The 22,358-nt window shown below is 39.6% G+C and overlaps 2 protein-coding genes across 2 annotated transcripts; one reads left to right on the top strand and one right to left on the bottom strand.

Annotated features, from left to right (window-relative positions):
- Positions 1–1,696: 1,696 nt before the first annotated feature.
- LOC104420705 (kanadaptin) lies at positions 1,697–9,150 on the top strand (the record flags this gene model as incomplete). The annotated part of the gene is made up of 12 exons (XM_010032499.3): positions 1,697–2,118; positions 2,237–2,322; positions 2,536–2,615; positions 3,222–3,277; positions 3,667–3,715; positions 4,546–4,692; positions 5,002–5,097; positions 6,585–6,698; positions 6,824–6,954; positions 7,123–7,361; positions 7,471–8,271; positions 8,345–9,150. Coding segments are annotated over 12 exons (2,271 nt in total), but the record flags the coding sequence as incomplete, so codon positions are not given.
- A 492-nt stretch (positions 9,151–9,642) lies between these two features.
- On the bottom strand, positions 9,643–21,169 carry LOC104419460 (DNA-directed RNA polymerase 2B, chloroplastic/mitochondrial). Its single transcript, XM_039302556.1, has 20 exons — positions 21,098–21,169; positions 20,368–21,036; positions 19,271–19,486; positions 18,998–19,131; positions 18,851–18,917; positions 18,607–18,665; positions 18,295–18,412; positions 17,993–18,106; positions 17,737–17,868; positions 17,228–17,644; positions 16,672–16,722; positions 15,953–16,023; positions 14,535–14,619; positions 14,186–14,338; positions 13,917–13,991; positions 13,749–13,838; positions 13,354–13,401; positions 11,507–11,621; positions 11,315–11,418; positions 9,643–10,634 (listed from the first exon to the last, which is right to left on the bottom strand). Exons 1-20 carry the CDS (start codon positions 21,167–21,169, stop codon positions 10,524–10,526), a joined length of 2,901 nt encoding a protein of 966 aa, XP_039158490.1. The 3' UTR covers positions 9,643–10,523.
- Between the last annotated feature and the right edge of the window lie 1,189 nt (positions 21,170–22,358).

Genomic DNA, 22,358 nt, shown 5'->3' with positions numbered 1-22,358 from the left:
TGCGGATGGACCGAGGTGATGGATGATTATGTATGTATGTATATTCAATAAACCAAAATCTTACAGCACAATTATTTTATCATTAAAGCAAAACACATGAAAATTTCATTCCATACAATAAGTTCCGCGCGAATTGATTTCCTTTATGGTTTTCTGAAATTTATATGACATTTTAAATTTTGACGGTACTAAGGGCAATTAGGAGTGTCAAAAAAACCCAACCCAAACACGGCCCGAACAAAAAACAAGTATAATAGATGTTTCGGATCTTGATATTGATCGAGTAACAAATATAAAACAAGCAAAGAAATATGTTTTGGGTCATGTCAGGGTTGGAACATTGTTTCAGCCCATAACCCATTAACTCTAAATTCCAAACAAGCCAACGAACACATTCTCATCTTTACCCCCTAAATAGTCAAATTGCAAAGGTATAGAAATATTATTAGAAATTACATTTTAATTGCCCAATAATGCAATTCACATGTCATGTTCAACATGGCTATGACTCATCTTGACTTAATAGAGAACGTCTCGACCACGACATGGACATGTGACTCCCTCTTCCACGAGAAGAAACATTATGTTCGAATGACATGGTATCTCAAGGGTAATTTATAGCGCCTAAGAGAAGTTGCAAAAGTGGAGGCAAAGGATTGGTGCGCGGAGCAAAGCATCGGAGGGAACGCGCCGAGGTGTTAAAGAGTCATGAAAGTCTTTCAATGAAAATTGAAAGAGGATTACGACGACACGAATGGTAACAGGGACAATTAAATATCGGGAGAGCTATTGATGAAAAGACTCAATCGGAATGAGTAAGTATTTTTACTAAAATCACGAATTATAAATAATGACAGGGCTTGGAAAAAAAGAGAGAGTTAATATATAAAAAAAATTAAATTGATATATTTACGATAAATTTATCATAAACTAACTTTTTAACGTCAAAAACTCAAAATCGGTACATTTGTAACAAGTTCACAATTTATTAATTTATGTTAAATTTTACCATCAGATTATTAAGTTGAATAATATATGAAATTAATGAGTATACCATTTGTGAATTTTCGTGATACTAACACAGTTTAACGAAGATTAATGGATAATAAATTTGTAAAAAATATATAAGTTTGGGATTATCAGTGATCAAGAAATTATTTCCAAACCACCGGTTCGGTGCTCCGCATTGGATAAGATTCTTGTAATCCTCATTTTGCCCAAAAGGTGAAGAGTTCAAAATCCAGAAAAAGCGTTAGATGTCTTTAAATGTGATTCTGGTGGGTCCTACTTGCATGTGTTCGAGAGTTCCGGTGTGGCTTACATCGGTTGCGTGATTAGAGGTGGTGGGTCCTCCTACTTATGTGTTACTTGAGAGTTTACGGTGTGGCTGTCGGTTGCAAGCCGGTTTCTCCAGCACAAAAAAAAAATATTTCCAAGTAAATTTGTTACATATTATCGATTTTGAGATTTGTGATATTAATAAAAGAAAAAAAATAAGAGTATTTCTCGCTTTTTGTCCCAGGGAAGTAGAAACCTCGGACGAAATTATCCGAAGACATTTTCATTTTTAAGGAGCCCGTCGGCCGACCTCGGCGTCCCGTCGCGACAACTGAAAACTCGCACCGCACTGCGCTCCTTTACGGCCACTTTCCCCTCTCCAAATTCGCTCTCTCCCCTCGCCGCAACGCCATGACGACCGCCATGGGTCCTCCACCGCCGAGGGCCTCCGAGCCCGTGTCCGACCCGCCTTCCGAACCGGAACCTCCCGGACCGGGAGCTCCCGAACCTCTCCAGGAAGACGAAGGAGGAGAAGCAGCAGCAGCGGCAGCGGCAGCCTCCGCCTCGGCGGCCTCCTCCTCCGCCGCGGTCGACGCTCCAATGCCTCCGCCTCCGCCTCCGCCGCGAAACCCTACCCCTCCCCGCCGCTGCCAGCGCCAGCGACGCCACCGGCGCCTCGAATCCCGACGGCGGTGGCTCCGCGTCCGAGAGCCCCGCGGCGGCTCCGCGTCCGGGGGGCGTCGCGGTGCCTTACACGATTCCTCCGTGGAGCGAGCCGCCTCGTCACCAGTTTTTCCTGGAAGTGCTCAAGGACGGTGCGATCGTCGATCAGCTCAACGTGTAGGTCTCTTTGCATCGTGCCTTGAGTTGTTTACGCAAGCTCCTGCGAGTAGTAGCCTTCAATTCACCCTCTCTTTCGCGTCATCTGAATTTGATGCGTTCGTCTTTGGGATTGTAGACACGAGAAGGGGGCGTACATGTTTGGACGGGTGGATCTGTGCGATTTCGTGCTTGAGCACCCCACTGTCTCTCGATTCCATGCTGGTAATGTTACGATTTCTTTTCGTGTTCTTTTCTAAATTTCTTGTGGACATAGCCATGCCGTCCTGCTGAAGAATCGCACGCTGGCCAAGGCCAATTGAAGATTGGAATTGCTAAAGAATAGCCTTAATTATGGCTTAAGCTTGTAAACGAGCTGTTAAAAGGTGTTTGCACAGAATGTGTTCTTCTGACTGCTTGGTTTCGCCTCTTTGCCAGTTCTGCAATTCAATGGGGAGGGAGATGCTTATGTGTTTGACATTGGGAGTACTCATGGGACCTTTGTGAACAAGAACCAGGTACTATAGTGGCAAGTAACTCATACTTAATTTGGTCAATTGATCGTGGCCAATAAATAAGTTAGATTGCTGCTAGGCACATGCCATGTCTTATGTCTCTGGTTCAAGACTCCCTTGGAATGCAGTTTTATTTATTTATTCATAAAAGAAACAATTTGCTGCCGTTGAGAGTGTGTAATGTCTTCTCTCAAGTATACGTCCCCTGGTTTTTGTCGATAAAATATTTTCTTTGAAATTGCTAAAGGAATTAATTGTAATTTGATTTATAGCGATTTTCGAAAAGAATCATATTTTTATGTCATGTATCGTGAGCAGTTTCATTTTAAAACGGCCAAAGTATTCTTTTGTGTGTTGTATTTATGAAATTTTTGATAGTTCATAACTTTCCTTCATTTGATGTAGCTCTGCGGATGCCAAAGTTTCTCAGAGCTACCTGATAAAGACTTTGAATTGTTAATTGATGTTTTCAGATACTTCTTTGTTTTATATTCTTGAAATATCAGTTTTCACCATCAGCAGAAACTTAAATTTTCATGCTTCCACTAGGCAGTAGGAGTAATTCTTATCAAATGTTGTTTAACAGGTCTTTCTTTTGCCTTTAAACAGGTCAAGAAAAAAGTATATGTGGACTTGCATGTTGGTGATGTTATTCGGTTTGGCCAGTGAGTTTCTCAATTTTTTTACTTGTAATTTCAATCATTTTCATTTCTATATGTTCCCCCTGGTCTTCTTTCCCTGAACCATTTGTTAATAACTAGTCCAGGTGGACCAGTGGATATAATTAGTATAATCAGGAAGTGATCTCAAGTCTTAGATGTGTCAATAATTCATTGCTGAAAATGTACGTATCCTATAAGATCTACTTTTAAGCCAATCACCTTAGCACAAATCTCCTTGCAATTCATAAGGTGTATTGATATAACAAATATGGGCACCTTTCTTACGAATATGGATGTACTGGAGCATGAGATAGAGGGCACTTGGTGCTTAAGGTGTATGTACGTGTTTGCTTGACACAATAATGAGCATTGTTGTTCCTTTGCTTGTGCAGATCTTGGCGGCTGTACATATTCCAAGGTCCAAGCGACTTGATGCCACCAGTAAGATTTCCAAATTCTATACCTTTCCTTCATTGTATGATTAATGACTTTCACCAATTGAGCAATATGAGCACACTAATTAAAGGTACTAGGTTTGTTATCTATTACTTTTGGTGCCATGGTCATGCAGATATAGATTTTACTAATGTGAAACATATCTTAAAATTAACTTTGGTAAAGCGCTACCCGCCAGAACATTTTGAGATGTCAAAATAATATAGAGGATTCCAAAAAGGCATAGTTTTTTATTGGTTTTACGTATGACTGAAGAATCACTGCGAGGAATACTTTGAACTGATTGAGTAAGTGTACGTGTAATGTATATGATTCAATTAAAAGGGTTGGATAGGTTCAAATCTTTTACGCCCAACAAAGAGGTATGCCTCCTTTGAAGCTGAACAAAAGTGCAATGGGGCCTGATAGTGTGTTGGAGAAAAGTTCTTCTGGATAGTATAGTATCGTTGGTGATGCCTGCCAAAGAGCTTGAGCCTGATTAAGTCTTATAGAATCATTATTCAGGAAAAGAATACTTAGTACGTAGCTTGTCCGCTCTGCCAGAGCTGGCTTCAAATGACTGCAGGACTGACCATTTTATGTATCTATAAATGCTGGATCAGTACAAAGTAGGGACACTTGATTAATCCATTTGGATTTTCTTCAACGAGCTTGAGCTTTTCTAATTCGCTCGACGTTGTCCCTTTTTACCTTCATGACTATTGTCATTTAACCTTACTACACAAAAACAGAGAATAGAGGCTCCTGTTAGCGTGGTGATGCAGTTTTTGTGTTATGCCATTGGGAAGTGCTAATTTTTTTCCTTGTTTTAACAGGAAGCTGACGTGAAAGTTATTAGAGATGCAAAAATGCGAGAAGCAATGCAAGACAGGGAAGCATCTCTTCGACGGGCAAGGGAGGAAGCATATCTTGCGGATGGTATCTCCTGGGGCATGGGAGAGGATGCTGTTGAAGAAGAGGAGGTCTGTGAGAAGTTACTCTTTCATATAATGCTTGCAGCTCTTATTTGTCCTTCTATATGGTGCCACTACAATTGGAAATTTGCTGCGTTATTATGTCAAGGGATGATTTTTGGAAAAAATGTGGAAGCTTTAATGTGCATTTTTGTGTGCTAATATCTCAAGCGTGCACTCTGTTTTTTATTATGCATTCAGATGTGCTTTTCAAATGGTTCCCTGAGTTCTCATCAAATTTGAGTTCAGGATTTGTTGTTAGAAATCTAAAGAAGATTGATTATTGAACTTAAAAATGAGCTGGGACTTGGACGGCAGGATGATACAGAGGAAGTGACTTGGCAAACTTACAAAGGGCAGCTCACAGAGAAGCAGGAAAAAACCCGTGAAAAAGTGTTGAAACGAACTCAAAAGGTCAGGGTTTTTTGGACCATTATGAATTTTGTTATTGTTGGGAATGTTTATATGCCATTCTTTTGAAGCATGATGTTAAATTTCTTATTCAGTCAGGTTTTTCAGTCCATCATGAATTTTTTTAGTGTTTGGGTTGTTTATATGCCTCTGCTTTTGAAACATGATGTTAAATTTCTAATATAAGTCAGGTATTTTAGTCCATTATGAATTTTGTGTGTATTATATCAAATTAGAGCCTCTAAATGCTAATCTCGAGGCACCCAGTTTTTGACAATGAAGATCCAGTTTCCAGTTCCTAAAAATGGAACCAGTGTTTGGGTAATCTGGTTCCTGGTTCTAAGGGTGAATCGGACTAGACCAGACTGATTACATATACTTTTTTTTGAAAAAAATTTCAAAAAAATAAAAGTGACCATCGTTTTTTTTTTTTTTTAAATTTCTTTTTAATAGAAGGCATCCAGTAGTGGGAAAAGAAAATGATGGGTTCCATTGGACTGGACCAGACTGATGTCTAGTGTGGTCCCTGGTTCCCAATTTTGGGAACTGGTCCTCTTGATTCGCTGTCCTATCTGGTCCCCGATTCCCAATTTTAGGGATTGGTCCTCTCGGTCCGCTTCCCAAACCTGGAATCGATGACCCCTAGGCATAGTAAGAATGATCGGTTTCAAGCAATAAAGGTCATGCCCAAACTAAAAGTGAACCATAGCCAGAAAGCACTAGCGAGGACAAGCAGGCTATAATGCCCTTTAGAGAGCAAAAATGCTTTGAAAGTAAATGGGTTCATTTCATGAAACAGAAAAAGGTTATTGAATATCATCAAAGGAGGATTTTTTTTTTTTTTTTTGAATTATCAATCTTAAAGTGCACTCTGTTGGAAGAGATCACATGGCTCGGTTTTCATTTTTTGGTAGCATCATTTATTATTTGGTCTGCATGATGCTTTGTGACATCCAAAAGCTTAAATTCATAAGTGGGATCCTTCAAGATATGGATTTTTGTATTGTGGAAAATGTTTTTCTGGCCAAACTGCAGGAAGGAATATTTGTCCTATGGTTCTTCTATGACAGGGAAAAAGGTCATTGGGTTGGGAAGACTGAAAAAGCATTGGGTAGGGAAAAGAAGTGAGAAAGGATCTCGAGTATTTAAATCCGATAGAGGACTCGATACCAACTAGAGCCTAAGGAGCTAGAAGATTTATGTGGCCTACCTCACTTAGAAGGATGTGTCAAGCTGAATATAAGTCATTATGTGATAAAATAATTAGAGCAAGCGTTGGGTTAAATCCACTATGGTCACTAAACTTTAGTGAATTTTGCGATCAGGTTTCTGAACTTTGATTTCAAGAATTGATGGTAGTTAGCAGATCAAAGATGGTCAACAAAAAGATTGCCGTCACTGTTGAAATCGAAAGCTCTAAAGTTTGGAATGCTTTTTATCTTGTTTAATGTATGAATCTGATTGCTTGCCCCATTTATTTTCTACTTTAGATTGCTCACATGAAGAAAGAAATCGATGCTATCCGTGCTAAAGACATTGCTCAAGGTGGATTAACACAAGGACAACAAACTCAAATTGCTCGTAATGAACAGAGAATTACTCAGGTATCGTACGCATTACTGGTCTTCCTTTTCAGTTTGATATGATCATTTTTCCAGCTTGTCATTTAGCAAGCATTTTTTTTCCTTCGTTTCTTTGCAATTCACATTACAATTTTCTTTTTCTGTAGATCTTGGAAGAGCTTGAAAGCTTAGAAGAGACCCTGAATGATAGCATACGAGAGAGTTTAGGCGCTCATACAGGAAAGTTATCTCGCGGCAGAAACAAAGGAACAACTGAAGAAGAAGAAGAATATTCAAGGTATCTCATAGTCGCTAGGTTCTCTTACTGAATTGAAGATTTGCCACTTAGCTGGTAAAGAGGGAATTAAAACCAGAACAAGTGGTGGGCTATAATTAGCTTTCAAAGGAACAGAAATGGAGGCTACACTTTTGAATAAAATGCATGTTATTTTTTGTTCTTTTTCAGTGATGATGATGAATACTATGACCGATCAAAGAAAAATGCAAATGTCCCTAAGACTGGCCAAAGCCAAGCAGTGGAAACTGCAGACACTCTTCTTGACAAGAGAGACACAATCAGGAAACAAATAGAAGAGAAGAAAGAGCTGCTTCTGAATGAGAAGAAAATGGAATCAGACAGTGCAGCAGAAACTGACGCTGGAGATGCACTTGATGCTTACATGTCTGGGCTTTCATCTCAGCTTAGTAAGTAATTATCTCTGAAGGAAGTTTCTTAGTGCACTGTTGTTTTGATCAGCTTGATTAAGACCATCTTGCTTATTTCCTTGTTGCTGATTCTCTGTTTCTGTTTCAGTCCTTGACAAAACTGCGCATCTAGAAAAGGAAATATCCTCACTTCAGTCTGATTTGGATCGGATACTCTATCTCTTGAAGTTTGCTGATCCAACAGGAGAAGCTAGTAAAAGAAGAGAGATGAAAGTGGAAGAACCAAAATCTATTGCTTCTGATAATCCTTTGGCCCCTATTGAGAAGCATATTTCTTCAGAAGCAAAAGAAAGAAATAAGCAGGGGAAGTCATCTAATGGCTCCAGGTCTGAAGGAACTATTAATCAAAATGCTAAATCAAGCAAAAATCCGGTAGATGTCAAGACCCTTGAGGATAAGGCAGAGGAAAAAGCCGTTCCATATACTGTTGTAAAGCCTCAGTGGCTTGGTGCCACAGATGATATACAAGAAAGAGAAACACACAAGGAACCAGAAGTTTCAGATGTCCCTGATTCTGATCAATTTGTTGGTTACAAAGACAGGAGCAAAATTTTGGCTGGCGTTGATTCACACACAAGGTCAACTTCAGGTATTGAAGCTGCATGCGGTCTCATTATTAGGAAGCGGAAACCTGAAGGCAGTGAAGACAAATCCAATGATCATTCTAGCTCTTCTTCTAGAGGATCTGAACTTGCAGTAGAGGATGCTGTGGCATTGTTACTGAAACATCAAAAAGGGCATTACTCATTGGACAGTGAAGGAAATGAAGATCTGTCTAGCAGGCAACCGTCCAGCAATGATGTGAAAAAACCTAAACGAGTTCTTGGCCCGGAGAAACCGTCTTTTCTCAATGGTAGCTCAGATTTTGAATCATGGGTGCCTCCTGAAGGTACACTCTTTTACTCACCAGTTCATTATATCAATTCGAAAAAACCTGAATTTCTAGTCATTTGGTCATGCAGGACAATCAGGTGATGGACGGACCTCATTGAATGATCGTTTCGGTTACTGAGATATACAGCTTTTGGTTGCCCTGTCTGGAAGTTGTTGGAAGCTCAGCTTATTTTTTATATGCTTGGTGACACAAGTGGGATTCATAACAATTTTGCAATAGCATTGGAGGTTGCAGAGCCTAGATTTCGGAAATCATCAATGCTGTGCAGTTACTAATTAGATGGGGTCATAAAGGTGTGGAAGACCACTATTCTCAACCTGCCAATGAAAGTGAGAATTATGGTGCTCATTTATGGTTGTAAAATGGATGAAGAGTTGCCCTGGCTTCACATGATGATTTCTACACCAAGAAACATTGACTTTTATTGGTGCAAGTGGGTGGGTGGTAGAAAGACATGACAGCTGATAGTGGACATAATTTGGCAAAAATTACGAATTTAGGTGGAGTTCACTGGAATGAATAATTGAATACAATGCAATTTGAGATGCCTAAGGCTTACTAGATTGTTCGCTGTAATTGGAATGAACTCCAGACGTACCATGGTGATTTGGACAGTTCTGTTGCTAGACCTTTCTATAGTCTAAACTGCGGTATATTTTGGGACAGATAGTGGTTGTAAAAAACTCAGAACTTCTGTTCGAAAGGATTGGAAGTTTACAATGGCTGGTCAGTGTCGTTGTGCCAACTCATCAATTGAGTGAGAACACAAGGCGATGATGATTTTCATGGAATGCTGCATGTATCGTGCATGTACGTGTTTATAAAGTGCCACATGCTTGCCCGATTTGGCAGGTGGAGAATATTCAGTTATCATATCTGTTTGAGCTTTTGAATGCTGGATGGTTATTGAATATGCTCCAGTGAGTACATCTTTGTGAGCGACCATGTTGAAAGTCAAATGCGATGTAACAGGTTATTACCGGGCATTATGAAATAAATAGGAATTATGGATTTCATGCAGTTGATCTTAAACTGATCAGATATGTAATTTCAATCTTAAAATGCAAGTTACTATGAATAGTTAAATTATGACCGAAATCACAAAGCCATGAGAATTGGGCACGGTGATTGAAATTGCCCTTTAAAATATATGTTTCTCTGCTAGGTACACGTGCGAGAGTCAGCAATAGCCAAAAAGTGGTCAATCTGGATGTAACTCGCAAGCAGTTCATGAGAAATTGGGAATTTATGAGCAGCCATAGATTGTGTTATCTTCACCCGGTCAAGCAGAATGTTGACTTGCTTTTTGTTTTCATAATGAATTCCGGCTATCAAAGCCAGCACTCTGAGCATTGGCTGGAAATATAATGACAGGCAGAAAAGATCAACATAAAATGTTCTCCCAGCGGTTTCACTGAGAGCTGAAGTTTACAATGCCACGCCATCTGACGTTTTTGTCAAAGAAAATAAGAAAGGGAAAAAGGCATCTGCAACTAGAAATTGGATTTTCACTTGTGCCATCAAATTTGTTAACCTCTGTACATATGCATAAAGCAATTGAGTTTCATGAAACAACAATCCTATTCCTCCTTTTTCTACACTTTACATTGAGAGAGAGAGAGAGAGAGAGAGAGAGAGACTGACTGATGGTTAATGTCTTGAGCACCACAAGAAGTCGTAGAACCATATGTACTTGACAATTACAGATGGTAGCGGGACAGATCTCAAAGCATAGGCAACCAGGGCGAGTTCTCTTATCCTTGTGGATCACCTGGCTTCTTTAGAAAAATACCTGGATTTTACCCACGGTGCTAGCTGAAGAGAGGTCGACATTCCCCACAAGATGCAAATTCCTGAGTCAAGTCTGACATCCCATGATCACTATTCTCATCACTTTGGAAGTTTTGTATGTGGTCATGCTGTCGGTATCCCCATGCATACAAGGTGGCTGACCTTTTAATTGTTTTAAGATCCAACTCATGCTGTCTAGATTAAGGCAGCTCACATCTGGTTAAGTCTGATGTGATTCGATACCAAGGCCCAACATTATGTAATAATTGGACAGAGATCTGACGGCTCCAGACATGTACATGAGATGTACGCATCGCATGATGCAAGAACTCCTACTGGAGACCCTCTGACAACCCTCAAGTCAAACTATAGTGATATGTGTCATGCACCATGGCTGCTATCATAGGGGCACAGGCCTAAGCCAGCTGAGTACAAATTGAAATCCTCAGGCTGGATTAGTTGAAGAAATAAGCCGAGTCGAGAACATCTTTAAGATCGAAGTCACCTCGTTCAGGCAAAGGAGGAAAAGATAATGAAGGGAAAGAATTCTGAAAGCTCTCCAGCAACTGCACCCAAATAAAGAAGATTAGATGATTGAGGTTACATTCATCGAATGTACAAGAAAAGTGTATTCATTTGGATTTCGATGTTTAGAACGACTTCAATTCAAGAATGTGCAAAGGGAGAACCCTCTGACTAGCAAAAGACTTCAGCTTTTGCAGGTGACAAACCAACAAAATGACTATCCTTATTATTTCTCCTCTACGAGTGGAAAACATGTACATGTAGCTTACCCAGATGTGCATACACAAGTGTCCACTTTCGAGGCATGCATGCACAACTAAGCAAGTTCGTGCTACGCGTTTCAGTGCAGTGTGAGACTCTGGCGTGCCTACTAAAATACCAAGAGATTGTGCACAACAAAAGAAACAGCAAAGCAATTAGCAAACAATCAAAATTGGTTTAGCTCAATAGTACAACTCCGGATTCCAAAAATAAATTTTACAGGGAATGATGTGAAAAAATCAGACTGGATCACCTGGGTCAGTTCAGGCTTTCAAGATGCTGCGCTTTTTTAAAACAGACCTATAACTGAGATGATAATATTCCAAGGCTTCTAATGTTAGTTTATAAAAAGGTTTAATTAATTTGATCAAAACTCTTGAGGAAAGATTTTTTTCCCAAGCAGATATTTCATTTTTCCACCAAATAAATTCAAGTGTATATGGCAAGGAAGATACTGTACATTTTCCAAGATCGGAGTTTCATAAAGTTCAACAAATTTCTCCCTCAGTATCCTATTCATTTCATCCACATCACATGCATGTGTCCAGTAGGAATCGTGAACCCCTGCAACCATATGAATTGATAGCCCAAACCACATTAGTAGCAAATATGTAATGAGAAAAGTCACATATAAGGAAGACTAGGGGAAAACCTGCAAAGTTCAACCCTGCCGTCTTGCAGGCAACTGCTGTCATCATCATATGAGAACCATCAAGTGAGTGCACAAAATTTGGGGGGAAAGCTGTTCTCTGACGCTTGGTCAGGACCTACAGATAATCACCAGCAGCCAGAAAATATGAAGGTAGGATCCAAAAAATTTGATCTCAAATTTAATCTCAACTTTTATCATGCTAAAATTGAAAACTGTGAAAACGCTCGCTGTAATGAAGAACCAGCAACTCAACAGGATCATCACAGACATAAGGAGGAAGGCAAAGACAGGGCAAAAACTAGTGCAAGACATAAGTTTCAGGTTGAAATCCTAAAATCTGATCATTCTGAATTTTGCAAAAATATCCAAAACTCTTCTCTTGAAGGCATAAAAGGTCCATTCGCGATATATCATGAAGCCACCATAAACTAAACACCAAACTGCAAAAATGATGCCAAGAGCAGTCACTTTCGGCCTCTGAACGACATACGATTATTTTTAAAAAGTGGAGATCTGAAATGATCTTCTTTAACTATTCTTCATTGAGTACTAATGCCCATATTTTCCTTGGTACCTAGAGTCGACATAGCTTGGGACAGTGGATCTATATCCTTCTCCAATCCAAAACCACTTCATCCCCTTCATCAGTTATCGATCAAATTTGACTAGCTGGATAATGATGCCTCACTTTAGCACAATCTAGGGCATAAGGTACTTCAGATTGTTCCCTTTAGGCTCGACCTCCACACTATCTCAAAATATTAGCCAGACAATGGCAGAACAGGACAATATGGAAGGGGACTAGCTGGATTGAGGAGACAGAATAGCACAGGTACTAAACAAAAATAAAAGTAAACATTATTATGGCTAGAAATTGACAGTGTGCCCACATTAACGCTCATAAAACCAGACTGGAAAACACACAATTGCTGGGATTGGTACTTGCCCAGCAATCCATGAGAGACACGTCAATTGTTGCTTTCTCATTCAAATGATTAATCGATTATGAGGCAAGCATATCTGGAATAGGGCATGGAACTTCACCTAACACCCCAGAGAGAGATTGGTTCATCATATTCTTCAAATTAAATGCGCTGTTCATAAAAGTAAAATGGAACCTCAGCTAAGTTGAGAGAGAGAGAGAGAGAGAGAGAGATTGGTTTGTCATATTCTTTCCATTAAATGGGCTATTGAGAAAAGTAAAATGGAACCTCAGTTAAGTTGCTGTTCAAGCTAATGGTCCAGAAAAAAGCACTTTCAAATTGCTATATGATGCACAATTTCATGACTTAGCAATTAAACCACGATTGTAGAATGGCCCTGCAGGCTAGCAATCCTTTTAAGGAAAATGTAAGACTATCATATGAATTCCATTATTTTGCTCAAACTAATTGATCTACACATCCTGCAGAATCTCCAAGATAGTTTCTTCAATTAGATTTGGAGATATAGAAAACCACATCTTTTTGTAACAGCTTAAGATTTGGAAAAGCCATTCAACAGCAAGATTGGTTGTTCTTTGAAATGTCAAATGTGCCTGAACTTTTAGTCAATGACTTAATGCCCCATGAATTCCCTTACATCTCATCAAAATCATCATACTAGGACTGCTAAGCACCAGTGGAGTATTCTTATTGCTGACAAGTCACTTTATACTCAAGTGGCAGGTTCCCAATTGTGAATTTTTAGGATTTCTATGCACTCAAAAAGATCCTCAAGCCAACAAGATCATGGTGAGAATTCTTGTTTAGATGAGTACAACATGACAGGTAAACGATGCATAGATAGTCACAACAAAGGAATTCTACACATAGCCGGAAGGGGTTGGAATATTGAAAAACAATTACCTTATCAGTTTCACGTTGCAATGTCAAAATCTGAAGTGAAGTTTTAACCTGCAAATGTTCAGAAATCAAACTTCACATCGGGATTTGAATATTTCGAGTTTATTAAAGATACAACAGATAAGTTCTTTGAAAGTCCTAAAACTTGTTACAAAGTGCACTTGAGTCCTAAAATTTTCAAAAAGAGCAATCAAGTCCTAAAACTTGTCACATTGGTCCAATCTAAGTCTCTCCGTTGATTACATTTTTTGAAAGTTTTAGGACTCGATTGTACTTTTGTGACAAGTTTTAAAATTTGATTGCACTTATTGAAAGTTTTAGGACTCGATTACACTTTCGTGACAAGTTTTGCAACTTCCAATGCAATTTTCCCAAGAAACAGAGATAAAGACACTCACGAGATGTCTTCCTACTCTACGGTACGGTTGCACCACAGGAAGCCCAAGGGGAGTTGTCCACCGAACTGGTTGATTCTCAGATGCAATAATCTGCTTAGTGAAAATAATTTGAAGTCAGTGACCAACAAAGACTAGTATAAATTGAAGAGGATAAAGGAACACGGTGACCTTGGCGCAGTCACCAAGCCAGCTCATAATACTTCTTGCTGCTTCAAACATCTCCCCTAGAGCAGTTAAGGTGGTCTGCACAACCACAAATGTCACAGCATTGTCATTCCAACAGCATTATTTTCTTCAATCAACATCCATGTTAAGCTAACAATCAATTCATTTTTCTTTCAGATGGCTTTGAAATAACTACAAATAGCCAACAAGCTTCACTCCATAACAACCACAGCAACAAAACTGAATAAAGATAAAAGTACAATCACCCTTACCTTTGCAGCGTAGCAAGAAGCACGGAAAAGTTCTGTATCATCCATAATCGCACCACGTTCCTTCAACCTCCTCTTTATCTGATCCCGGGCACCTATATAAGTGACACCATATACAGACGTCATAACTGTCTGCTTCACCAACTTTCTATCAACCTGGCATGCCCAATTATGAGTGTCAGCTAGCAACTACTAGAGAATATCAGGTTTAAGGCAAAAATACCTAAATAGCAATCCTATCATCTTTCATCTAACTGATAAATGTATTAGAATAATAAAATACTGATCGTCTTTTATCAGAACAATTAATTGTTAACCAGTTAAACTGGCAAACCAAAAGTTGAAACTTGACCTGATGAATTAAGGTTCTTGCATGCAACGCATCTCGAAACACAGCTGGATCTTTTTTTGCATCCATTTGCATTATTTCAAGTACTCTGCACAGGGGAAACGTTGTATCATCCCATTTGCAAGTGTATTTATCTAGAGAGCACATGGATGACAGGAACAGAAAAATGATAAAACTGAAGCAGAACATTTGCCAGCTAATAGTTTTGAACCATAACTGCACTAGATATTCCAAAAAAATTAATTAAAAAAGAACCCGGGAAAAGATGCATATGAAGAGAAAGAAATATTAGGCGGAAAAGTAGAGAACTTCTATTTTATCACACTCATCCTTCAGATTCATCAATCAGATTATTTTCACCTCAAAATTACGTTATCCAAAACTTTTCAACCTATTCTTCAACTCATTGTGACAATTAAGGTACCTAAACAGATCCTCTAATGTATTGGAGGATACAAGACAGACCCATAAGCATCAAGTACTTGGCAGCAGAAAACACTAGTTCAGTTAACTCTTGATACTAATACTGTAATGCAATAAAAGATGTAAAACTTACAGTAAGCTTTGTCCCCTTCTTCCATTTCCTGATTTTCAATTCCACAAATTCTCAAACCTATACTAAAATCATCAGTGGTGATGCTACCCATTTGCTCCATATTGGGTGAACAGTTTTAACAAGCAACTAGAACTATTACTTGCATCATGACATTGATAACTTGTTATGTATGGGTCAAGAGAAATGGAAGTTTAGCTAACCATGACTTAAGTAATTAAGTACAGATTGACCCAGAAATCTCTAGGTTCAAATAAAATAGGGTAAACTATATTGCACCATTATGGTCTACACATATACAAGTCCATCTTCTCAGTGAATGAATACTGCATCGATTTTGAAGGTAAAATTACCTCTTTTTTTCCGGTAACACAATAGCATGGCTTCTGACACATGTAATTAGTTCATTTGATGACATTCATTCTGAGAATATAGAAAGGGACTGATAGACACCTTTAAGAGGAGGGGATATTCAGGGTTTAAACAGAGTTTATATTCCACTATAGTCAGATACAATTTAGAAAGTACAACTCACTCTCCAAAATTCATCCAAAATCAACCGTCATGCAATGCAACTTGTTAAGGAAGCGTAATTTCTAGCATGCACGCTAGAAAAATGATGATCCTAGCATAATCTCTAGCAGACAAGCTGGGCAGCATGTAAGTACGATAAGCTACTTCTTAAATTTTTTCAACATACTATAATAACAACGAAACTTAACAAAAAGTGTTTAATTAAAGTTTAAGTTGAAGTGGCGGATACTGTCCATGAACAGGTCAGAATGTGTAGCTAACAGACAAAGTGCAGCTCCCTTAAATACATCGCCAGAGTAAAAAGGGTGGCTGCATGGCTATGAAAATGGCTTACCGAGCTGCTATTCCAGAGTAAACATCAGCAGGCTTCTCTCCTGCAACCAAATTGACAGCAGCTGCACCCAACTGAATGCAAAATTTTCCTTTATTAATTTCAAAGAGGTTTAGGGTTTATAAAAAGCCAGATCACATAATCATATGCAAGCAACAGAGATGTGATAGTCATTTTGGATTATTGAGCATAAACAAACACAACCAAAAGGAATTATCCCTATTCTCTGATGTCTCAGTTGTCCTTGCCATCAAGTATATAGGCTTCTCACCAGCTCGGTGATGTGATACAATGTGCTAAAATATATTAAGCACTAATAGAAAACCCAAAATGAGAGGCACGAGGTGCAACATGAACACCTCACATCATGGCATATCTTGCTTTAGTAGGAAGTGATTCCGCCCTTGCATGATTAATGGAAGTACAACAAACACGATATCCATCACATCTTACAGATTCTTCCATAACAAAGCCTAACTTTAACTTAAAACTGATTAAGGTTCTGATCATTTATAACCAAAGTGGAAAGAAGAGAGTACAAAAGCAGACAAAAATGCACATAAAGCTTTAATTTGGTAGTCCCATTTGACCCATAACACTGATACGGCCTACACTACTTCTCGGATATAAGACTTATCTAGAGTTATCTTCTATTGGCACAGATATACAAGCAGACACCAGAACTTGATACTTAACTTTGAGAAAAAGGAAAGAACTATTACCTTGTCTCTTCCAAGGGCCGCATAGTGTTGCAAACCATTGCAGGAACCATCCTAGAGAAACAAGAAAATGATAATATAGACAAGTATATAATCATTGTTCTAAGAGGAGAGGGCTATGTAATTTTTTGCACTGGGAACAATGAGTGTCAGTTTTTAAATCATTCAAAAGAAATGACTAAATTTGGTTCAAGTTATTCATTTTACAAAACTGAGCAACAAAGGATGTAATGACAATAATTTCACCAAAATAAAAACATCAAAGAATTTTCTTATACACAGTACAGCAATCTGGCTACTTTCCTCCCCATACACTTCCAGTTACTGCAATTTCCCTTCTTCTCTTTTATGCTAAGTACCGTGCTTTCCTAGATTCCTCTTAACATTTTGAACAAACCAATTAAAATTTGTATTCAACTAACAAGTGCTTCTTTGCCCTTCAGAATATATGCACAAAGTAGTGCATGAAGTATCACATCTCTTCTGCTTGTCTTCCCATTGAGTTGCAAGGGCAGAAAATTTCTAAAAGCAGCTGATAAATGGAAGATTGCTCACACACCTGGTGGACAGGTATATTTGATCTAAAGGTCTCCGGAGAAGAGCTTCTCAAAGCTTCAGTAAGATTAATGCAAACGGCCAAGCACTGGAATGGGTCTTCAGCATTCAACCACCATCGCTTTCCTTCAAGAGGCCGGTCAGCAGAATCAAATATATCATCCAAGTGATTTTCTGTAAAGGCTAATCTTCCCTCGTGAGACAATTTGTCCACTCCACCAGCATATAAGTTGGCTAAATGAATTTTCAGCCAGCGCAAACCCGACTTTCCAAGGGGGCGACTCTCAGCGAACTCCAAAATGCCACGACATAAATCTGAACCAAGATGATTTAAGTAAGGGTGCATGGGGTAGGCACGACCACGGAAGTCGAGATTATGCGGATAATAAAAACCCTCTTCTTCCTTCATTTTTCTTGCAACCTGTAAGGCAAAAGTAACTGCTGGCATCAATTGCAAAAGCAATGTTTTTGTTCTCTTTATTCTTTCAATGGGACTGCAAAGTGTGTTCTTACTGCAAGTTTAAGTTCTATGTCACAACGCTGTGAATGTCTCTCCCTGTTTTCCTTTCTGGTGGATTTGACTTTCCACTTCCATTTTCTTATCTGTGCTTCATCTTCTGTATCTGGCTTCTCCGGCAAAGCTATCTGTTGTATAAAAGTTTAAAAGAATGGGAACTTATTCCCAGTGAGAGTTCATTCCAGAAATGGTCTGGTAAGGAAGAGGTTACATGCAGAGTAAATGTTCTAGCAATAAGTTCATATAACTTACATCATTACGGTCCACAAGATCCGCAAGGCGGCCCCCACTATTCCATATCCTATCCACAACAGAAAGCACCCTTTTGTTGACCCGCCATTTAGTAGCCCCTAATATATCTAAAGCCTGAAAAATTTGTTACAACAACTGATCAACAGAATAGTCATCAAAGGGGCTGTAACATGAGAAGACATTTCTTCATACATTCAGAAATGTGCAATGAACATGATGACACTAAGATGTTATTAGTTACTGGATCATTCCTCTATATAAGTGTCATATTAAATCAACATAACATTTGGCCTTTTGCGAACCTCAAATACTGTTTGAAGTTGCTGGAGAGGGGCCCTCTTAACTGCTTCACGTTGTTGTCTAACTCCATGCGTGCGCATGACAGAAGAAGGTAAGAACATGTACGCCCCTTTATCATAACTGGGATGGGAAGAAAAGATGAGTGCCATTGTCAACAAACCTTCCCCTTAAGAGGAGTTATTTTCCACTATAACTCTCGATTGATAAGCAGAATGAAACATGCAATCAAGAAGAACTCAAATTGCTTTGGTCAGACGCAGATGTTTTGCAAAATAAAAATTCGACAGCATCACTGTCATGAATTAAAAACATACCCTGTCCATTTGACAGGTGGTACCAACATCGGCATATATGGAATCACCATATGTCTTGCCTGTTCAATAGCAAAGATATTATTCATTGAAAATGAAGGAACATAACTTATTCTGAATCCTAAAACGAAGAAGATTGGCCCCAATAGCAACTCACAAGTGAAAACCTACTACTTTTCCCCAAGGAAAAATCTATGAGTAGTGTGAAAGCATTATCCTATGGGAGATGAAAAGTGCATTTACTTACTGTTCGTTCCAGGCCTTTGAGAATTAATGGGTCGCACTGGATAAGACCATATCTTCGGCTGGAACTCCTGGGATGAAAAGAAAAATGCCTATTTAAGATTGGACTACATTGACAATCACCAAAAAGGAAAGGAAAACGAATCCTCACTTTGTGTCTCTTGTAACAGTCCTGAATGTATGCAAAAATGCAGGTCGTATTTCAGGTGGATCTTCGGCCAATTGATTAGCAGGAGGTTGGATGTATGCAGTTTGTATTAACAACTCGATCAGACGGCTTCCCACCTGAGAAATAAAGGGGTGTAATACCTCATTATTACAAAGTTCATGAAAAAGAAATAGATAACCACTTACTGTCCTCAAGCAACAAATTCTTTCACAAGTACATAAACATATGGCAATGACTGTAAAAATCTTAGAGAACCTTTGCTTTTGCCTCCTGCCCCCAGGGCTTCAAATCGTCCTGTCCCTTCACTAGCTTCTGCACTGCCGGTAATTTACGTTTTTTTAACAGATCAGTGACTTTGTGCCTTAACTTCTCTTGCTCCTGGGATGCAGCTTTTGTTTCATCTCCTCTGTCTTCATCACCTTCTTTTACCTTCTTCTTTTTCGTTTTTTTCAAGAAACTTTGTATTTTAACCTGACAAATTGCAGAACTATGATGATAAGCAATCAGTCTGGAGAAAAAAATTATGCCTTTGGCATACCAAAGGAACCATATTTTTATGGCTTGGCTGGCATGGGTATATATATATAGATCATGAAAAGTAGAAGTTTGATTTCTTCATATGCACCACGGGATTGCATCCTTTCAGTACTCCCATGTATACAGATGATGTAATGTATAATCAGAAAGAAACTGCTCCTAAAAAAAAAACCCCCTATGCTGTGGGTGGGGCCCCGGCTTTTGGGGTTGGGGTTGGGTTGGGGTTGGGTGTTGTGAGATGAGTCTCCATATCACACCAACATCCTGTGAGTCGCCAGTTGTACCCAGAAAACCTCACACTCGTTCATTTCTTCTAAACTTCTAACATAAACCTTCCATTTCATGGCACAATCACAAATTGATGACAGACACTTCCATTACTCTTGATGCCATAAACATAATGAAAATGAGTTAAAAACAACAGCCACAAGAAGATGGTTGGCTCAGATAGTAAAAACAAAAGGGCATCTATATTAACATCACTTCTCGAAGGAGCATTGCCACAATTTTCTAGATTAAAATATGGGAAAATCAACTGACAAGTTATTAGATTCTGCAATCAGTTGGGCTATAAAACCTAGATATGAACAACAGTCTTGAAGTTGGTCCAAGTAGTTTGCAATTATCACATATCGGCTCAGCATGGCTAGAGGGGAGAAGTATGTCTTACCATATAAATGCAAACATACCTTGACAGAATCATTGAGAACGGTTCTTTATTTGAAAAGGAAAATAAAAAAGAAATTCAGGAATACCAAATTGCCGCGAAAATCGAAACAACTCGCGCCATAGAAGTATAGATTAAACAGGGTTACCTCCTGCTCAACAGCGTCGCCTATCGTGCAAGCTGCCTGTATAACTCGGGCGTGGCCATGACCATGTTCTCCTCCCGTCATCATCAGCGCCATCAATTTATGCATCGTGATCACTGCCATCATATCCGCTGGCAACTGATCGAAGAAACGACCATAAGCCGTCTTCCTCTTGCCCGACCTGTACGACTCTTGCTCCGCGGCGATGGTATTTCGCAGAGGCTCGAACCAGCCTAAAAACAGAGACTTCATATACGGCAGATTCGGAGCCAGCTTGTGCTCGCACATATCGTTCAACAGCTCCTTATACTCATTGGCCGCCCGCTGCCACGCCTCGCACTCGGCCTTCACTTGCCTCCTCCTCAGCCGGTGATACTTCGTGCTCCCCATTCCCCTGGCGGCCAAGTTCCGCTGCCTATTCCAATACACCTTCTCCTTCCTCTCCACCTTGGTCATCTCCTCCAGCAGCTCCTTCACCTCCTCCTCCTCGGCCACCGAGACCTCCTCCTCGACGTCCGTCGACGACGCCACCTCCGCCTCGGCCACGCTCGCGTACCCCTTGGGGCAAAACCCGGTCAGCCCCAGCCCGAAGCTGGGCCGCCCCACGAAATCCTCGTTCGACGAGACCTCCCCGCTCCGGCGCGGGAGCACCTCCGGAAACCCCAACCTAACCTACCGGAATCGGGCGCGGGCTCCTGCGGGAGGCCGAGGAAGCTGTAGGCCCGGGAGCAACAGCGGCGGCGGCGGCGGCGGGGACCCGCCTCGGCGCCCCGAGGGCGGCGAGCTTGGCGGCGGTTCGCCACATGAGCGGGGGCGGAGAGGCGCAGGCGCGGGCGCGGCGGGGGGCGGCGGCGGCGATCGGGAGGAGGAGGGGGTCGAGACCGGAGGCGGAGGAGGGAATGGGGGGATTAGAGATGGACATGAAAGTGGAAGGGAAATGATGGAGTCGGCGGAATTGCAGAGGACTTCATGAAGAAGAAGGAGGAGCAGGAGGAAGAGGAGGGGGAGGAGGGGGCCCGCCGACCTTAAAACCCTGCTTGAACCTTTCTGCTAATTTTCTTTTCTTTTTCCTTTTCAATTAGAACTCCCTCCTCTTGCAGCTATATATATGGAAAAGAAAATGCTCAATTCTTTTCTAATGAAAACAATGCGCGGCATACTATGGAAATGTGCATAATCGCTTTTGGTTTCTCATTAGATAGCGTGAAATTAGTAATGAATTATTGTTTTTAAGGATCATAATTAAATATATCCATATGTATTTCACTTGGGTGTTGTGATACTTATTTATATATTCACTCATTGATTAATGAAAATATGTGTTATGCATATTATTTAATCGGTATCATGCTATATCCATATATATCTCACTTTGTTGTCGTTGAGTATTCACTCATTAATTATTGAAAATGTGTGTCCTACATATTATTTAATTAATTTTAACTGTGCTATGTTGCATTTTAATGTATTTATTACGTCGAAAATTATTGTTGTCAAAAGTAGCTAAATATATTATGTTTGCTCGTGTCTAAGCGAGTGGGTCAACTAAAATTTTTTTCCAACGATGTCGGGTGGTTAAAGAGGTGAAATCATAAGATATATTCATCCTCACACGCTCAATACAATAATTAAGTGATGTCATTTTATTTAAATTTTAGGGACACAATACTAGCTCACCCTGCCAATAAAAAGTAAACTCTACTCAAAACATCATTAAAAAAAAAAAAAAAATCAATCAATATGCAAAAAACACATATGCTTATTCACAAATGTATCCCATCAATTAATATCTCATCAATCAATATGAAACGACATTCAAAACGCATATGCTCGTTCGCAAATGTTGATCGTACCTTATCAAAATAGTTCATTTAGGTATGCGCATGCAATCATTATCACATTCAAGGCGCAAAGAACTCATTGTAATTCGTAAAATTTAACTCTCGTGTTGCTCTCCAAATATACTTGCATAGGTGTATCAAAAAAGTTGAGAT

This window comes from Eucalyptus grandis, chromosome 9, assembly GCF_016545825.1.
Source record: "Eucalyptus grandis isolate ANBG69807.140 chromosome 9, ASM1654582v1, whole genome shotgun sequence".
In the NCBI taxonomy this organism is placed as follows: Eukaryota; Viridiplantae; Streptophyta; class Magnoliopsida; order Myrtales; family Myrtaceae; genus Eucalyptus; species Eucalyptus grandis.
Note: the sequence above shows the minus strand (reverse complement) of the source record. Positions and strands in the feature narration are given on the sequence as shown.